The 17,447-nt window shown below is 39.2% G+C and overlaps 1 protein-coding gene across 1 annotated transcript in view; it reads right to left on the bottom strand.

The window, feature by feature from the left end:
* LOC114663470 (ATPase family AAA domain-containing protein 2-like) overlaps positions 1–17,447 on the bottom strand; it is a 66,904-nt gene that overhangs the window by 13,133 nt on the left and 36,324 nt on the right. Inside the window, exons 16-20 of the mRNA XM_028817220.2 lie at positions 14,175–14,489; positions 11,882–11,999; positions 10,347–10,533; positions 7,852–8,037; positions 4,448–4,577 (exon numbers count right to left, since the gene is read on the bottom strand). Coding sequence (XP_028673053.2) covers positions 4,448–4,577; positions 7,852–8,037; positions 10,347–10,533; positions 11,882–11,999; positions 14,175–14,489 — 936 coding nt within the window. The remainder of the gene's footprint in view (positions 1–4,447; positions 4,578–7,851; positions 8,038–10,346; positions 10,534–11,881; positions 12,000–14,174; positions 14,490–17,447) is intronic.

Consider the following 17,447-nt stretch of genomic DNA (forward strand, 5'->3'; position numbering starts at 1 on the left):
CTTCTAGCTGAGCTGATTCCATTCACTGGAATTTGTGTGCTCATCTGTGAAAAGGTAAGGCATAGCTGCCAATCATCACATTTTAAATCTTTGATTACAATAATTACTCTGTGGTTGAATTCCATTTTTGGCTTGTTACGCCCGGTTTCCTTTAAAGTAATCTGTGGAAAGGTATGCTTTGAGTTGTTTATGGCATGGGTTAAAACATGAGTGAACACTTCAGTATTGTCAATCACATATATTCATAGATTTTTATATAGTATTACCATTCTGGGATAGATATATAGAATATCTCTTTAAGCTGTTTCAAATACTCTTAAGTTGTTATGACAATTAAAAACTACAAACATAACTCCGCATATTGATAATCTCAATCTGGTTATGGATTACCGTTGTTTGCGTGCAGACAGCAGAAATGCCAACAATGCCTAGGAGGCATTTTAGCAAAGTGGGACAACAGCTTACATGTTCACATAAACTCACTTTCATAAGTATTGGGGCAGCAGGTTTATGATTGTGTTTCTCAGCACAAAAACTTGCAGAGGCTACATTAGAACTTGCTTAAAAATATGCAAATGATTAGAGTTCAGAGGCTAAGAGACAAAAAAGAGTACAGAGAAGAGGAGAGTGCTCCGTGTGGAGTGAGGTCATCACTGGAGTCCCTCGGGACCTGCCCTGGGTCCATTTTTTTTCTGATTTCTATTAATGACATATATGTTGGTATAGTTAGTAAACTATAAAATTTGCAGATGAGACTAAAATTTGAGGGGCGTCAGACACGGAGGAGGCAGCAGCAACAATTCAAGAAGACTTGGACAAGCTTCTGATCTGGACACACACTTAGAAAAATGCAGTTTAATGTAGAAAAGCGCAAAGTGCTACACATGGGCAAAAGGAACATCTCTATATATATAAAATCCAATGTCTGTGTGTATCTCTGTCCGCTTTTCAAGAGAGAACTACTTAATGAATTTAGATTGAGTTTCTTTCTATAATTTGCTTGAACATTCCAGTTGATTTTGCAACTTCTCTCATCGCGCTAAGAATCATAGTTTGTTTGCAGGAGTGATTTATTTGTGCATTTGTGTGATTAATGACATCAGGAGTGGGGAGCCGGGCCGGGCCCTCCTCACTGTCCTTTATCACTAATACGCGGGTGGAGCCGCGGGGCACGGCTAGTCAATTATAAATACAAAATGGGAGACAACGTCCTACAGGAAATAACTTCTAAAATGACTTTAGGGTTTTATGTTGACACATCATTTTCATCAACTTAAAAGCAAATAAAACGTTAGGTTATATCGTAAAAACCGTTATGCTTATGCTATATGTATGGTCACCACACTACATGAAAGACATAGCAGACCTTAAATTTGTGCAGAGGAGAACAACCAAATACATCCCAGGACTTAAATTATGTGAATTTCCCCTTGGGATTAATAAAGTATCTATCTATCTATCTATCTATCTATCTATCTATCTATCTATCTATCTATCTATCTATCTATCTATCTATCTATCACTCAAGGACTCCAGTGGAAATTAAGGGGAAGTGAATTCAGGACTGAAGAAAGTACAGTAGAACCTCTGGTCACGAACGTTTCCGAACACGTACAAATCAGATTACAATCAAATAGTTTGCCAAAACTTTGCATCTGTTCATAACCACACACTCTGGTGGCGAACAAAAACACTGGCGGCCAGTTTCCCTACGCGCGTTCGTACGCGCCAATGATTTGTCATTCTCCGTTTCCCATTTTCTTTTGTTTGCGTATACAGGGTCTAACAAAGCAGCTGATGTTGCAAAAGGAGTTACAATGTTAACAAAGCAGAGGCCTCAAGTGCTGGAAGAGGTGGAAAAACTGTTGCTAGTGTGGCTGAACGAGAAGCAACTTGCAGGGGACAGTGTAAGCGAGGCGATCATATGTGAGAAAGCCAGGAAGATTCATGGCGATTTGCGGAAAAAATAACCCTTCTTCGAGTGGAGAAGGTGAGGAATTTAAAGCCAATAGGGGATGGTTTGAAAAGTTTTGCAAGAGAAGTGGCATTTAATTTTTTTCCCCTGTGCTTAAAACTCATAAAAAAGTGTTTACAGCGAGCGGTTCGTAAGGGTCTAGCGCCAACTCCTACAATGTTAGTTTTCTCAATGTTATTCAATGTTTTTTACATTTAGCTTACTATTACACTGTGCATTCTATATATAACTATTTTTGTGGTTAAAAATATATATATTTACATACAGTTTGTATGGTCTGGAACAGGTTAATTGTATTTACATACAATCTTATGGGGAAATTACATTCGGGTTCAAGACCAAATCGGGTCACATCCAGAGTTACCACTGTAGTACTAGGGTGTTGTGCCATGTTAGCCATAATGAATGTAGTGAAAAGCCAAGCAAAATGACACCTTTTCTTGGCTAACTAAAAAGATTACAATATGCAAGCTTTCAAGGCAACTCAGGCCCCTTCTTCAGGCAAGATCTAAGGGATTAGATACCCCACTATGCTTGGAGTTAAACTAAGATGGCATAAGTACCTAGTCGTCCGCCAGGTTACTACGAGCGCAAGCTTAAAACCCAAAGAACTTGGCGGTGCTTCAGAACCACCTAGAGGAGCCTGTTCTATAATCGATAACCCTCGTTAAACCTCACATCTTGCCTGAAGAAGGGGCCTGAGTTGCCTTGAAAGCTTGCATATTGTAATCTTTTTAGTTAGCCAATAAAAGGGGTCATTTTGCTTGACTTTGGACTGAAGAAAGGAAATGCTTCTTTATGCAAAGAATTTTGGGAATATGGAACTAACTACTGAGATACGAAGTTAAAGCAGAAACCCTAACCTTTAGGAAGCATCATACTATTTCAAAGACGGTATAGTATTTTAAATTGAGGACTATGAGACAAGATTTGTAACAATTTTGATAACGAGACATCAAAACAATCTTTTAGCCAGAACTGAAAGTAAACCCACAATCAAACATTCGGAGTCAAAAAAACAACAGCAAGGATTTGTTGACCAAGAAATGTTTAAAAAGGGTCTTTGGAAAGTAATTCAAGGGTTTATTTGTCATACTAGCGTAAAACATGGCTGCATGAGCTAACCTTAAAACTCCTGACGTAACTTTGTTAAGGTGCATGAAACTCTAAAACAAACCTCAGATTTGGAATCTCTGCCTATCAAGTCCCAGTAATCGACAAACAGTAATAAAGACAGAGATCATCAACAGTATCTGAATGAAATATTGGGATAGCTTAGCTATTAGCTAAACAAATGAGTTTAATGGACTGAATGGTCTCTCCTCGTTTGTCAGATTTCTTAGGTGCTGTGAACAGGAGAGACAACAATGAGCACACAGAAAAGGAAGCACATGATACACAATCTAAATCATCTATGAAGAACTATGAAGGTCATGCCATGGCTTAGGTATGCATTGCCATTTACGGAACCAGCTTGACCATCGTTTACTGAAAAGAACCAATGCCTGCAGCATCAGAATGGCTTTAAGGGAAAAGGGGAACAATTTCCTCCATACAAGAAAATGCCTCCAGATACACAACAGAGGAAAGTATTCAACAGTCCATGTCAGTCTTTTTATTTAAATCTAAAGGAGTCTAAATTTTATAAACCAAAACAGAGACTGAAGTTACAAGGCTTCATAATCAGAAGCAACTCAAAACCTCATATGTCAATCATTCTCCTCATAATTCACCTAATCCAATTTGAGATGTGACACAATACTTTATAATGAAGAAATATGAAGGAGGAGATCTGCTAATTGCATGTATTCAGCCAGTGTTGGATTTAGGCATGGGTGTCGAAATCTGACAATTTATGAAAGCAACGGGGTATGCACACAACTCTTAAATTCTGCATTATTTTCAGAAAGCCGCAATCTAAGAACGCCAGGTGGGGTTGTCATAGTCTTAATATTACAGACTGCCCACTACGCACACCTAGGGTTGCCATTAACCTACGGCTCCAAATGGGCTTCGATCAGCGTTAAATTCACGGTATACTTTTACAGATGGAATTGCAATCTGCTTGTGCTCAGGCACTGAGTCTCCAAGAAATAGATCTTTGTATTTTAGGAGCTTAGCAGCCGATTTAAATTATTGCCAAATGTCAGGTCTACACCATTCACTGTCTTGCAAGAGTTACAATTTGGAAAGAAAAACAACAAAAAAAAAATCAGAGAACAAGTTACCAAAAAAAGCAAACGGGAACCTGCAATGTAGTGCAATTAAGAGCAAGTTACCAGCAGACAGTGGCCCACTAGCTAGTATGAAACCCAGCAACCACAGAATCAAGTTTAAGAAACACTGGTTTCTTTAGCTCTCTTTATCTACACTCGACCCACATTCCCATTTGCATGCAGTCACAAACAAGTGATACACAGCACAGAACCACATTAGCTTGACAGCACTCAAAAACTGACAAAAAGAACAAACCTTTTTTTAGAACCGGAGGCTTGGCTGCCCGATTTAAAATGAGCTCCTCAAAGAACTTCCTTCGTTCATTGTCATTTGGCACAGTAATATGGAAAACTTCTCCATAATGACTACGAAACATATCCTGGATCTAATATATAAATAAACACAATACAATTACAACATTTTCCAATATTAAATCAAAACATTTTCCACAAGGTAGTTACAAAGTTGCAAGAAAACAAAAGAAAATGGATACATTTGTCTAAAAAGGCATGATAAACAGATGTTAGTTCTGAATGATTTTCAAATGATTTATCCAAAATTTTATTTTTTTTTGATAACATAAATGTGACATTCAAATCCACTTCATTCTGTGGGTTATTGGTAGCCAGCACCAATCCCAGCAATACAGAGTATAAGACAGGAATCAAAAGTTGTCAAAGTATTAAGCCATTAAAGAGCCCACTAACAAGCAGCCTGTCTATTATTATAAGCTGCACGTTGGAAAACCCACGCAGACACAGACAGAACAGGCAAAATTCACACAGACGATTCACAGTGGACCCCAGGATGTTTCACCTGTATAATATATATATTGTGGCGTGTGGCTGGGGGTGGTACCCAGCCGGGACGCCCAGGAGGACCGGAGGAGGGCTTACGCCTCCTCCAGACCATGAGGGGGCGACCACCCTGGTGGCTTTTGGGACCACGGGAACTGAGCTTAGCAGCTCAACCCTATAGGGGCCCGTGGTCACCGCCAGGGGGCTCCCAGATGCCTGGAGAGTCCTGGTCCTCAGCACTTCCACCACACCCGGAAGTGCTGGGGGGAAGACTACCAGGGACACCCAGAGTGCTTCTGGGTGCGCAGCCGGAACTTCGGCCACACTGGGGAGTGTCGGCGGAAGATTATTGGGAGGCACCTGGAGCACGTATGGGTGATTATAAAAGGGGCCGCCTCCCTCCGTTCGATGGCTTGAGTCGGGAGCGGAGAAGGACGGAGCTTGGGAGGACAGGAAAGGAGGCATCATTGTGTGAGAGGCCTGAACTGTTGGGGAGTTTTGGGGTTGTGTGGCACTTTATTTGTAAATAGAAAACATGAATAAACATGTGTTGGGTGAACCATCGCTGTCCGCCTGTCTGTGTCCGGGCCAGTTGCCACAATATTATATTATATATAATATCAATATTGATAATATCAATACTGATGCGCTGTGCAAGAAAGGACAAAGCCGGTTATACTTCCTTAGAAGGCTGGCTTCCTTCAACATCTGCAATAAGATGCTGCAGATGTTCTATCAAACAGTTGTGGCGAGCGCCCTCTTCTACACAGTGGTGTGCTGGGGAGGCAGCATTAAGAGGAAAGACGCCTCACGCCTGGACAAACTGGTGAGGAAGGCAGGCTCTATTGTTGGCATGGAGCTGGACAGTTTAACATCTGTGGCAGAGCGAAGGGCGCTCAGCAGGCTCCTATCAATTATGGAGAATCCACTGCATCCACTAAATAATGTCATCTCCAGACAGAAGAGCAGCTTCAGCGACAGACTGCTGTCACTGTCCTGCTCCACAGACAGATTGAGGAGATCGTTCCTCCCCCAAACTATGCGACTCTTTAATTCCACCAGGGGGGGTAAACGTTAATATTTAACATTATACATAGTTATTGTCTGTTTTTTTTCACCTGTATTATTATCATTCTTTAATTTAATATTATTTATTGTATCAGTATGCTGCTGCTGAAGAATGTGAATTTCCCATTGGGATTAATAAAGTATCTATCTATCTATCTATCTATCTATCTATCTATCTATCTATCTATCTATCTATCTATCTATCTATCTATCTATCTATCTATCTATCTATCTATCTATATTATATTATATAATATATATAAGGCATCGTGGCGGATGTTAGCCGACTTGCTGACCAACCACAAGCGTTACCTGGTAGGTAACCACCCATACAATCAGATTGTGATTCAGACTACGAATGCCGTGAATGTAATTACCCCAATCTACATGCTGTCAAATAAACGAACCACACGCCGTGGCGCAACGTTAGGGGCTTCGCCTCTAGCGCTGACATCCGAGGTTCGATTCCCGAGAGGGAGTGCAGTAGAGTGTGTACGCCTGATGAGCCAAGAATTAGGGCGAAACACGTGTCGCGTACTGTTTGCATTATTTGACAGTAAACTATTTCAACCATTATATATATATATATATATATATTTATTTGTATAAGTGACTGTACTTCGTTGGGCCCTTGAGCAAGGCCCTTAACCTGCAAGTACTCCGTCCTGGGTTATGACGTTAATCTGCAATGAGCCCTGCATGTAGGCCCTCCAACCTGCAGGGAAAAACCTGGGGGTTGGTGACAGAATTGGTACTCAAGCCACCATAAAAAAACTTCAGTGGTTCCATTCCATCTGAACTAGTGTGGTGCTGAGGTGTCACCTGCCACATGGCTCCACTTGGGTTCTTGATTTGGTTTGTCATGTGTTGGGTGCAGCAATGTGCTATATCAGTGCGCGCTCCTAACCTCGCTCTCTCTCTGTCCCTATAAATGATTACTGATGCATAGTTATCCCTGTGTAGCTTTACATTGATAGAGATTTATTAGAACATTATTATGACATTTTTGTAATATGACATTAAAATATTTAGTTAAATTCCAAAATAATGATTAATTGAGAGCTTTTTTAGGCTACAAAACATATATTGTATTGTTTTTACATTATCAAAACATTCCATTTCATAACCGGTTTTATTTTTAAATAGTTTTAGTGAACTAGAGCTAAACCCTGGGCAGGACACCAGTTGATCCGATGGCACTCTAATGTATTCACACTGGGTCAGTTAAGAATTACTAAATAATCTAAGAGAACATCCAAGTTCTGATCAGGTAATGACTTTGGTGGGAATCAAACCTCTTACTCAGGTGCTGTGGGACAGCAGCACTAAAAACTGTGCCACCATGACAATGTAATTTACTTTTTACAATATTAAGGCCATGTTTTTTGTCCAGTTGAAATAAAATTGCACAATTACACAGCAGTATTTGAAATTATGCCAAGGTAATGGAGTGAGCAGCAACATATCAGTATTATCTTACATTACACCACAATCATTTTTCTTAAGTAAATAATTTTTAGTATAAGCGTATGGCACTTTGTACCCCAAAATGGCAACTTATGGTAGTTCGTTTTAAGTCTTTACTGCAAAATTAGGCTTGCTGCAGTTTTCTAAAATGTCTGTGGTTTGACAATGCTAATATATCACACTATAACCCTGCTACACCAAAGCAAGTGATTCAAAATTTTTGAATACTACAGTACATGAACTGATATATCATATAAACTGAAATTCTTTGTGAATGAAAAGTGTGTTTACGTTGCAAATTTAAAAATTCAAATAACATAAAAATACCTCAGTCGGCAACTGCTCATAAGGTAAATCGCATGTTGCCAGCAAAAAGACAGGAGTGTAAGAAGGGATGCTCTGGAGCAAGACAAGAAAAATCTCTTTGAGAGACAAACCCACTGTCTCCCACCAGCGCTGTATCCGAGGAATGTACACAATACTAGGAGCAGTTCTCTTTGCTTCACGCAGTACCTGAAAGTAATAATACACACAGTGAAAATCTGCACAGTCAGTAACATGGCCCACAGCAAACTGAGCTTCAACTACATTTACATTTATGTTAAACCGATATTATAGTGTTATCTTGTCTCTTTTGGTACTGTACTGCAAACACAACACCCAGATGTTTCTATCCCAGTTAGATTACATAGTCATTTTAGATCTTCTCAATAGGTTTTTTAATTAAAAACTTTTAAATTAGTCACATAAAAGCCTAACACAAAACAATGAACACACTGTGTGAAACTCTATTATCCAGTACAGAGACCCGAGGGGCCAAGGAGTATCTAAAATGCTCTACATGAGCCAGTCCATTGTGAAACAGGGTGTTTACTTATTAGACAGTAATGACAGTTGAACATGATCTCCAGAATAAGTAGAACACTGGATGACAGATAAGGAAGAGGCTGCCCTTGGTACATGTTATATGTTTTAAAAGTAAGTAGACACTAAATCAGACAGCAATCAAAGGGAAGACTGGATCTTAAAACTTGTACTTTAAATAAAATGAAAACTACATCCATGTACACTGCATTAACACAAAAACAGTTTGAAAATTATTACATTCGAGGAGCATTTGAAAGATGGTCACATTTAAAATAAAGGCTGCTAAAATTTCTTTATCCCATCTTGGTGCACAATTAGGAAACAACAAATCACAATGGTGCACAAGGTAAAGAAATAAACTAGTGAGCACTTCATTTGTAGGTCTGCAAATTGCATCCTGTACATTTAAATTTAAATCATTTGGATAGAGTAAAAAAACTGATATGTGGGGTAGGGGATGAATTGAAAGAGAGAGTGCTACCAGTTTAATCTCTCCACCATGATGTCAGTTACAAAAGACTTCAAGTTACAATGCTCCATCAAAATGTGTAATTGAAGCAATTGCTTCAACTGGTTGTGGTAAAGAATAATCAGCATCCATACCCTCCCTGAGCTCCCTTATTCCATCTATTATCCACTCCATTTCAAAAACCTCTACTTCTCCATGCGTATTAATAAGGTACAAGACCAGCAGCTATTGACCTGTGCTCAAGCTGCTGCTTCTTCAAATATCATTTAAACTTCAACCATCACAACGCTATGTTAAATGGTGGACGGGTTTCATCAGACAAAGTGGAAAAAAACAGGAGGGGGACTTTTATGCAATGTGCAATAGTGAAAAAGGGAGCATGGTCCAATTAAAACTAAAATGTGTGATCAAGTCATTGAAATGTGGACTGAATTTGTCCATGTCACTGCCCAGGAAAGTAAGTTACATCATCGTGAATCACTCAGCAACTAAAATATTTCACTTTGTACCAATATCATTCCGAATGTTGGCAACTTCAAGTAAGGAACAAAGCATCTATTAGGCATATTCCCAATAGATCTAACACAATCATGACACAATGACATGTAGGCCTAATCAGTAACAGGTAACCTAAAGATATGGTGCTCCAACCTGGTCTTGAACATCAAAAAGACAAAAGAATTCATTGTGGACTACAGGAACCCTAAATGCTGTGGGAATACCCCCATCTTTAGAAACAGGAGTATGCTCAAGTACTTTCTCCAGCTTAACGTTCCTAGGTGTTCACGATTCTGAGGATCTTTTATTGACCCTCAACCCCCCTGGTCAAGAAGGCATAGAAGGGTCTTTACTTTTCAAGGAGAATGAGGAAAGTTCAGCTGTCTGTCTCATCGAAGTCTAGTGAACTTCTGCTACCACACCATCAGAAGCATGTTGACCAAATGTATCACAGGTTATGGTATGGTAATTGCACAGTCTCTGTACAAGGCGGAGAAAATTGCCCACCACATCATTGGTGCCTCGATACCTGCCACTAAGGACCTCCAGGGCAAACATTACCTGTTTAGGGCACGAAGCATCATATTTATGTGATTACTTGCAAATAACTAGTATTTACTCTTCAGGTTAGAAGGAAGAACTGTATTTTGTTGTCATGGCATGTTTACTGTGTTCAATGACAATAAGGTTGAATGTAATCTAATCTAATGTTTCAGTTGCTTTAAATATTTCAATTACACATTACAGAGCAAGGGTGAAGGTAAGACGTTAATATCTACAATATACATCAAGCCTCTGATGACTGCAAATTTAAAGACAAAACACATTTGCACTTACTGGCTTTGGACAACAAATCTTACAGTAACTAACTTACCCCTCTGAACAAATGCAACATGTCCATTTCTAATTTGAAGAGATACTTTTACTCATTAAAAAGCAGATTTTACTCATTAAAAAGCAAAGCAAAAAACTAGAAATGTCCAGGTACCTGTGTACAGGCTTCTTCAGGAGTAGTAGTACTTGTTCCATATAGATATGCTATATCCAATGAGTAGGATGGAAATGCCTCCAGAACATGTAGGACAGCAGGACCTAAATGGGCACTCTGACCAGACCCTGAATCTCCAGCTAAAAGAAGTCTTGGGCGAAAGGATGTTGGTTGATAGAATACATGTCTAAAAAGAAAGAAAGAAGGGGGAATGAGATGTCACCAATTAATTAATATTTCCTAGGAGGGCATGCTGTAAGAGGAGGAAAAACATTATTAGACCTACACACAAGGTCGAACTGAACAAAATATCATGGGGTTTACTCTGGCAGTAAGTGAAATACAAATAGCAAAACGATACTTGTGGTGTATGTATCAAATGTTGTTTTGAATGAAGTCCCAAGGGTGAAGATTCAATATGTTCAAAAGGTTCTGGTTAGGATTACCTTTGATAGAACTTAGGCCAATTCTAACAGAACACCTTCTGACCAGACAGTGGGGCCAGCATTCTAGTCAGTGATGCAGTGAGTGAGAGATGCATTCTTAAATCGTGCAATGAAGTCACACATAAGGCCACATCCAATCATTCGACTAGCAGTGGACAATGACAACAACATACCATGAATGCAGCCATGCTAAACTAGCAAAATTGTGGTGCCAGAAAGAATAAAAACAATTCAAAATAACACTGTAGTGACATCATCATGATGAAATAATCTGGGGTGCATAAACATTCCATGAATGTACACAAACTGTAAAAATGACTAACAGGGATCCAAATACTCAAATTACAAAAATACAATTCAGCAATAGGGCTAAATGTATTGTCTTCCTCTTAGTTGAGACCTATTACTGTCATATAAAATGACAGTTTATTTGTCTAAATGCCGAGAAACTTTTATCCTAAATGCATAAATCTCTTATAAAAAATGACAACTGACCATTCACAAAATGACATACAGTAAACCACCCCCTTGGGTAAAACGTTGTTGCAGAAAGAGACATACAAAGAGGTGAAGGGCACAGCCAGTCTTCACTGAAAAGGGCAGAATCTCTCAAAAAAAAAAATCACACAAAATAAAAATGTATACTTGGGTTTTAAAGTATGTGTGCAAACACAAGGTACAGATCAGAGCTTGAGAACTGACATATTTGTTTGGTTTTAAAGCGTATGTTTTTATGTCTGGAGTGATGACATGTAGACCCCATTTTAAACTGAAAGATATTTAAATTTATATTTAAATTAATAATGAAATGTTTCAGCTAACACAATTTCCTAAGGCAAGTTAATGTATACCACCAATGTAAATTACTTTGACTTAAAAAATACCAAACTATATGAGATGACCAAACACTTCCAAGCTAGTGGAGATTGGAATATGTGTAAGTGTCATGTCAATCAAAGAAAGACAAAAACCAATCTATTGGAAATTATTTAAAACTAAATAATAACAGTACAAATATACCAGACTTAACAAGCACAGTGTAGAGAAGAACCTTACAATGAAGTAAACTGTCAATAAGAAATTTCGTACCTGTTCAAATCAAGAACAGCCACCTGCTGGGTCTCACCCGGACAAGAGGTATTTTCAGTCACTGCTTGATTGTCATCAGAGTACATCATTGCCTCTTCCAAAACAAAGCTTGCAATGTCTGAGAAAATAAGCACTGACCATAAGCACTGAAGAACATTTCCAAATACTAAATTACAATACACTGTATGAATGGACAAAGTCAACATTAATTAACAACCTTTGGACTATCATGGGTCAGTACAATTCAGACAATATTCTTTGAGATATTATCAGACAAAGGTGGCTAAACTCTGCTCAGAGCTTAACATTAATTTGAGGTAATTTTGCTGGGAAAGTTTAATTCAAAGACAATAGTCAAATGGACAACTCAAAACTCTCATTTGGTAATAGCAAAGATAGTTTTGATTGTCGAAATTTGCCAAAGTTTTTTTTGCAGTGAATATGCTGTGTTCACCGATTATTTTCCTGGAAATCTGTTGGACAGCCGGCTTGGAAGAACTTCTTTCTCTTGTCCCCCATGGTGCTTTGTAAGGCCAACATGACATCACAGATGCATAAGGAATCTGGAAATGTGTCAGTATATTAGTGTTTTAAAGGTAATGTCTTACTGTAAGGAGTGTAGAATCCACATTCTTTAGTGTTACACTTTTTTGGTAGCAGTAGCAGCGAAGAAGAGAGGTGAATATCTGCTATGAAATCTGTAAGGGCCAAACCTTAATGAATTAATGCTTCCTGTCTGCAAAACATGGTCTGAAATTTAATTATATTAATTGTATTTCAGAGAGGCATGGTGGTACAGTGGTTAGCACTCCTGCTTCACAGCTCAGGTCACATTTTTGACCACAACACTTATTGCAGTATAGTTGGCAAATGCTTCCTTGGCCCTCATGGACACATTAAACCATTATAATCCACTCAAAACTAGTACAGTTTCTCCTAACCCACGGACATCATAGCATTTCATCGAATCTGGCAAAGTTCCTAAACATTTCTGTGATTTTGCCTAACTCAAGGTAAAATTAATTTAACAGGGTTCGCTTTTCACTAGCCAAAGCCAATCAGTTAGGAGGGCTATTGGGTCATCATACCAGGTCTAATGTTCTCTCTACTTGTTTGGTATGTCTGTAAGTTTTGACCATTAATGAATACTCATTCAAAATCTACTATGTTTATATCAATTTTCTACAGAATTTGACTGACAAACATCACATCCGTGCAGCATTATTTTTCTTACAGTATCAAAGTGCAAATTTGTAAGAGAACAAATTAGCTCTACATTGGAATGTTTTATTTTCAGTAACATTAAGTTTGCAATATACAGTAATCCCTCGCTATATCGCGCTTCGCCTTTCGCGGCTTCACTCTATCGCGGATTTTATATGTAAGCATATTTAAATATATATCGCGGATTTTTTGCTGGTTCGCGGATTTCTGCGGACAATGGGTCTTTTAATTTCTGGTACATGCTTCCTCAGTTGGTTTGCCCAGTTGATTTCATACAAGGGACGCTATTGGCAGATGGCTGAGAAGCTACCCAGCTTACTTTTCTCTGTCTCTTGCGCTGACATTCTCTGATCCTGACGTAGGGGGATTGAGCAGGGGGGCTGTTCGCACACCTAGACGATACGGATGCTAGTCTAAAAATGCTGAAAGATTATCTTCACGTTGCTACCTTCTGTGCAGCTGCTTCGTGAAGCGACATGCTGCACGGTGCTTCGCATACTTAAAAGCTCGAAGGGCACGTATTGATTTTTGATTGTTTGTTTTTCTCTGTCTCTCTCTCTCTCTCTTTCTCTGCTCCTGACGGAGGGGGTGTGAGCTGCCGCCTTCAACAGCTTTGTGCCGCGGTGCTTCGCATACTTAAAAGCCAAACAGCCCTATTGATTTGTTTGCTTTCCTCTCTCTTTCTGACAGTCTCTGCTCCTGACGCGCACTCCTTTGAAGAGGAAGATATGTTTGCATTCTTTTAATTGTGAGACGGAACTGTCATCTCTGTCTTGTCATGGAGCACAGTTTAAACTTTTGAAAAAGACACAAATGTTTGTTTGCAGTGTTTGAATAACGTTCCTGTCTCTCTACAACCTCCTGTGTTTCTGCGCAAATCTGTGACCCAAGCATGACAATATAAAAATAACCATATAAACATATGGTTTCTACTTCACGGATTTTCACCTTTCGCAGGGGGGGGGTCTGGAACGCAACCCCCGCGATGGAGGAGGGATTACTGTACTGTAATTAGAACTACATTTCTTCATTTAAACCAGGATGTTTATGACCTGAATCCTATACCTACCTTTGGGTTGCTTCCTCTTCAGTCTTTCTTCTGCATGTGGGAAGACCTGTTTAAGTGCTTCCATAATTTCTTGCAAAGTATTTTCTAGCAAAGGTTTCATGATGGGTGACAAAGCCTCTGCAGGAGAGTTTACCGAGCGCTGGGAGGCAGGTATAATTTTGCGCATGGCTGTTGCAAAATCCCTGGGACTGACAACAATTGACTCCACATTCAGCTGCAGCTTTGCACTTGTTGAGTAGATCTGTGGGTATCGCCGACGAAGAGCACAAAGTGCAGCTTCAGTGCAAGCGGCCTTGATGTCTGCACCACAGTACCCTGCAGTTCCAGAAAAAAAAAAAGTAAATGGATACATTAATTGTAATATTACAATTTTCCATTCCCAACAATAGTTTTATAAACACAACAGAGAAATATAACCTCAGTTAAATTTGTGGCATATTTCCAGATTAATATATAAGCACTCTAAGCAGAAATGGATTACAGTATAATGAATTCTTTCAAATTCCAACAGTTGTGCAGTAGCAGCTGGTTATGTTTTTAGTTGGGCTTGGAATCTGGAAATTACTCTCCTCCTGTTTCAAATAAATGATAAATTTCTATTTAGCTATCAGTAAAATGTTTGGGTGAAAAATATTAATTCCTTTTAAGGCGTTAAGAACACAGTATATGAGGTGGGGGTTAAATCTCGTTTTCCTTTTTTTCCCTTTGTATTTTAAATTTTTCTTTTGTCTTCTCTGTATTGATTTTGCAGTAAATGGGAAAACCTGTTATATTATTATTTGTTTGATTGAATAGTATTCTACTGGAATATTCTGCTTTTCAAAAAAAATGTACATATAAAAAAAGCAGCAACTTAAGAAGTTGAATCTATGTTTATGTATAATTTTTCATTTTTTGCAGATTCTTTGGATATTGGGCACAAGGAGGCTATAATCACAGGATGGGTGTGATGTGCTCGCTGCTGCTGGTCCGTGTGAGGACTCTTGCAGCCGAGTTTTGAATAAGCTGGAGCTGTGATATAAGATTAGAAGGGGCACCTGCCAGTAGGGAATTACAATAATTGATGCGGGATGTGATAAAAGCATGGACAAGTTTCTCAGCGTTAGAAAAGGAGAGGAAGGAGCGAACATGTGATATGTTACAAAAGTAAGAATGTTTCTTAATGTGATTTATGTGGGCGGAATAAATAAGGGAGGAATCAAAAATGACACCAAGATTCTTTGCAGTAGAGGCAGGTCTGATGAAATCACCGCCAAGATGGACTGGGAAGGAGCTCATTTTATTAAGTTGCACTTTAGTCCCAATTTGCAGGAGTTCAGTTTTGTTGCAATTTAATTTTAAAGAGTTCTGCTCCATCCAGGCTTTAATTTCACTGAGGCAAGTTGTGAGCTGAGAAAGCTCTGATGAAGTTCCACTTTTAACATTGAAGTAGAGTTGAGTATCATCTGCATAAAAATGATAACCCAGTCCAAAGCTACGAATAATATGGCCAAGGGGAAGCATATAAATACAGAAAAACAGAGGACTGAGGACAGAGCCTTGAGAAACTCCTTGTATGACTGGCGCTGTGCTGGACCTGCTGCTGCCAAGACTAATAAACTCTTGCCTATCAGTCAGATAGGACTTGAACCACTGGAGGGCAGTGCCAGAGATACCCAGCATGTTCTCCATTCTGGACAGTAGAATGTCATGTCTGACAGTGTCAAATGCTGCACTGAGGTCTAACAGAATTAATATGCTGGTTTGTCCAGAGTCTGCTGTCATAAGCAAATCATTGGTTACCCATAGCAGAGAAGTTTTACAGCTGTGCTGTGCTCTGAAACCAGACTGAAAGGGTTCCATCAGATTATTAGAAGTTAAGTAGATGGTGAGTTGGGAAGCTACAACATTCTCAAAAACCTTTGACAGAAAAGGCAAGTGGGAAATAGGCCGAAAGTTGTTAAGATTGTCAGCATCAAGACCAGATTTTTTAACATTGGGGTTACAGAAGCGGTTTTAAAATTGAGCGGCACAAAGCCAGTATCAAGGGATGAGTTTATTATTGTTGTAATAGTCGAGATTATGGCATGAAGGCAGGATTTAAGTAGTGTGGTGGGGATGGGGTCCAGTACACAAGTAGTCGGCCTCATCTTACAAAGCAGGTCATTAACAAAAGCAGATGTGACTGGTGAGAACTTAGAGAAGGAGCTGGATGGAGTGGGAAAACAGCGAAAGACATAAACAGATGATGTATTTATGCTAGTTGAATTATTTAGATCTTTAATTTTGTTACGGAAAAAGTGGAGGAATTTCTCAAAGACTTCAGTAGAAGAGGTAGTTGGGCCAGATCCAGGTTGGAGTAATTTATTAACTACAGAAAACAAAACCCTTGGGTTATCGTGGCCACTTTCTATTATTCTGACATAATGGGTGTTCTTGGCAGCAGTTAGTGCTTCCCTGTAAGCTCTTTGGTGGTCAGAGAAAGCGTGGATGTGCATGGTAAGGCCAGACTTACGTGACATTCTCTCAAGGTGTCGGCCAGCTGCTTTCATAGATCGCAATTCTGAATTATAACAAGGAGCTGAACACTTAAAGGAAACCTCCTTATGTTTTAAAGGAGCTGTTGTATCTAATGCTGAATGAAGGGCTGTGTTATAGTGGTCAGCAAGACTATCTAGTGTTGATGGAATAGGTGAAGGTAGTAAAAGATCAGAAATGGATCCAGAAAAGATAGAGGGACAGATATTTTTAAGGTTTCTGTAAGAAATTTGTCGTTTTCAGGTAAGAGGAGAGAGAGGTAATGAAAGTGAAAAGCACTGCTTTATGGTAAGAGAGTCCCAAATCAGTGCTGTAAGTATTGGCAACAGATAGTCCAGATGTACAGATCAGATCCAGTATATGACCACCAGAGTGGGTGGGAAAATCAACATGTTGTGTCAGGTCAAAACAGTCCAGTAAGGATAGGAATTCATTTTTCAGTTTAGATGTGGGGATGTCAATATGGATGTTGAAATCACCAAGAAGAATGACTCTCTGGGAAAAGGAACTTAAGTGGGTTAATAGTTCAGTCAGATCAGATAAGAAGGACGCATTGTATTTTGGAGGACGATAAAGAACAATGAGTAAGACAGGACCTGATTCCGTTATTAGTTTAAGAGCCAGACACTTGAAAGACAATGGACAATCAATTGGGATTCTTTCGATGTTTAACTCCACTCTGACAATTACTGCAAGTCCTCCACCTTGTCTTGAGCTACGAGGCTCTGTGAGGAAAGTGTAACCAGTTGGTGTTGC

This window comes from Erpetoichthys calabaricus, chromosome 13 (genome assembly GCF_900747795.2).
Source record: "Erpetoichthys calabaricus chromosome 13, fErpCal1.3, whole genome shotgun sequence".
NCBI classification, from domain to species: domain Eukaryota; kingdom Metazoa; phylum Chordata; class Cladistia; order Polypteriformes; family Polypteridae; genus Erpetoichthys; species Erpetoichthys calabaricus.